Here is a 1064-nt window from a genome sequence, read left to right as displayed (position 1 = left end):
AAAACTATGATTAAAATGTTTTACAGAGTATTATCTGTGGCTCTTAATATAATTTCTAAAGCGTATTTATTTGTGTATATAAGAGTGGAACTTGGAAGAATTACAGAAGAACTTTTGCGTGTTATAACACAGGTTAGTGCTCGTTTTGCAAGATGTCCACAAAAATAAGCGGGCATTACAGGCCTCAAATGTCGGCATCTCCGTCAGCGCCGCCCGCCACGTTTCTCCCGATCTCTCGGCTGCAGATCGAAATGGACGCACTGTACCTAGGAACAGTCATAACGTCAGATGGAAGAATGGATGAAGAAGTGAATAATAGGGTACAAAAGGGAAACCAAGTGTACTATCAACTCAACAACACTTTAATTGGTAAACAGGAAATAAGTGAACAAACGAAGATGATGATTTACAAGACAATCTACATTCCCACATTGTTGTGTGGAACAGAGAGCTTAGCATTATTACCAAAACAGAATAGCAGATTTCAAGCAGCAGAGATGAGATACCTACGAAAAGTATTACGAAAGACTAGAAGAGATAGGATTAGAAATATCACCATTAGAGACCAGTTACAGCAAAAACCACTCTTGGAAACAATAGAGAGAAAGGCACTGCAATGGTTTGGACATGTTACAAAAACGGAGGAGGATCGCAAGCCTAGACAGGTGCTGGAGGCCAGACCAGAAGGCAAGAGGGGAAGAGGACTACCAAGAGTTCAATGGGAAGAGTATGTGGAAAAGATAGGAAAGAAGAAAGGGAAAACAATGCCGGAAGTCCGAAAACCAGCCTTGGATCGAAAAATGTACAGGAAGTGGATGATGGAACCCGACGCTTAATGGCAGAAGGGGATGGAAAAGAAGAAGAAAATAAACAGTTTATTTTCCGTCTGCTTGGTCTTCCTCGCACTGGAACATGAATCTCAGCTGCTTTCAAGGCATCAGCAGGCCGTGCTCGGGAAATTATTTAATGCCAGTTGTAACGTGAAGGGTACGCTAGTTTTCTTGATAACAGGTTCTATGTACAGTAAACCCTCGTTAACACAAACTCGCTTAAGACGAACACTG

General features: G+C 41.6%; 1 protein-coding gene across 1 annotated transcript; it reads left to right on the top strand.

Moving 5' to 3' along the window:
* The first annotated feature begins 251 nt into the window (after positions 1–251).
* On the top strand, positions 252–836 carry LOC145999166 (uncharacterized). The gene has a single exon (XM_083136098.1). The coding sequence runs from the start codon at positions 252–254 to the stop codon at positions 834–836; it is 585 nt and encodes a 194-aa protein (XP_082992224.1).
* Positions 837–1064: the final 228 nt, after the last annotated feature.

This window comes from Lepisma saccharinum, chromosome 15 (assembly GCF_977018435.1).
Source record: "Lepisma saccharinum chromosome 15, izLepSacc3.1, whole genome shotgun sequence".
In the NCBI taxonomy this organism is placed as follows: domain Eukaryota; kingdom Metazoa; phylum Arthropoda; class Insecta; order Zygentoma; family Lepismatidae; genus Lepisma; species Lepisma saccharinum.
Note: the sequence above shows the minus strand (reverse complement) of the source record. Positions and strands in the feature narration are given on the sequence as shown.

What these genes read in the sequence shown, in the direction of transcription:
- LOC145999166 (XM_083136098.1), top strand. Translation starts at nt 252, where the DNA reads ATGGACGCACTGTACCTAGGAACAGTCATAACGTCAGATGGAAGAATG.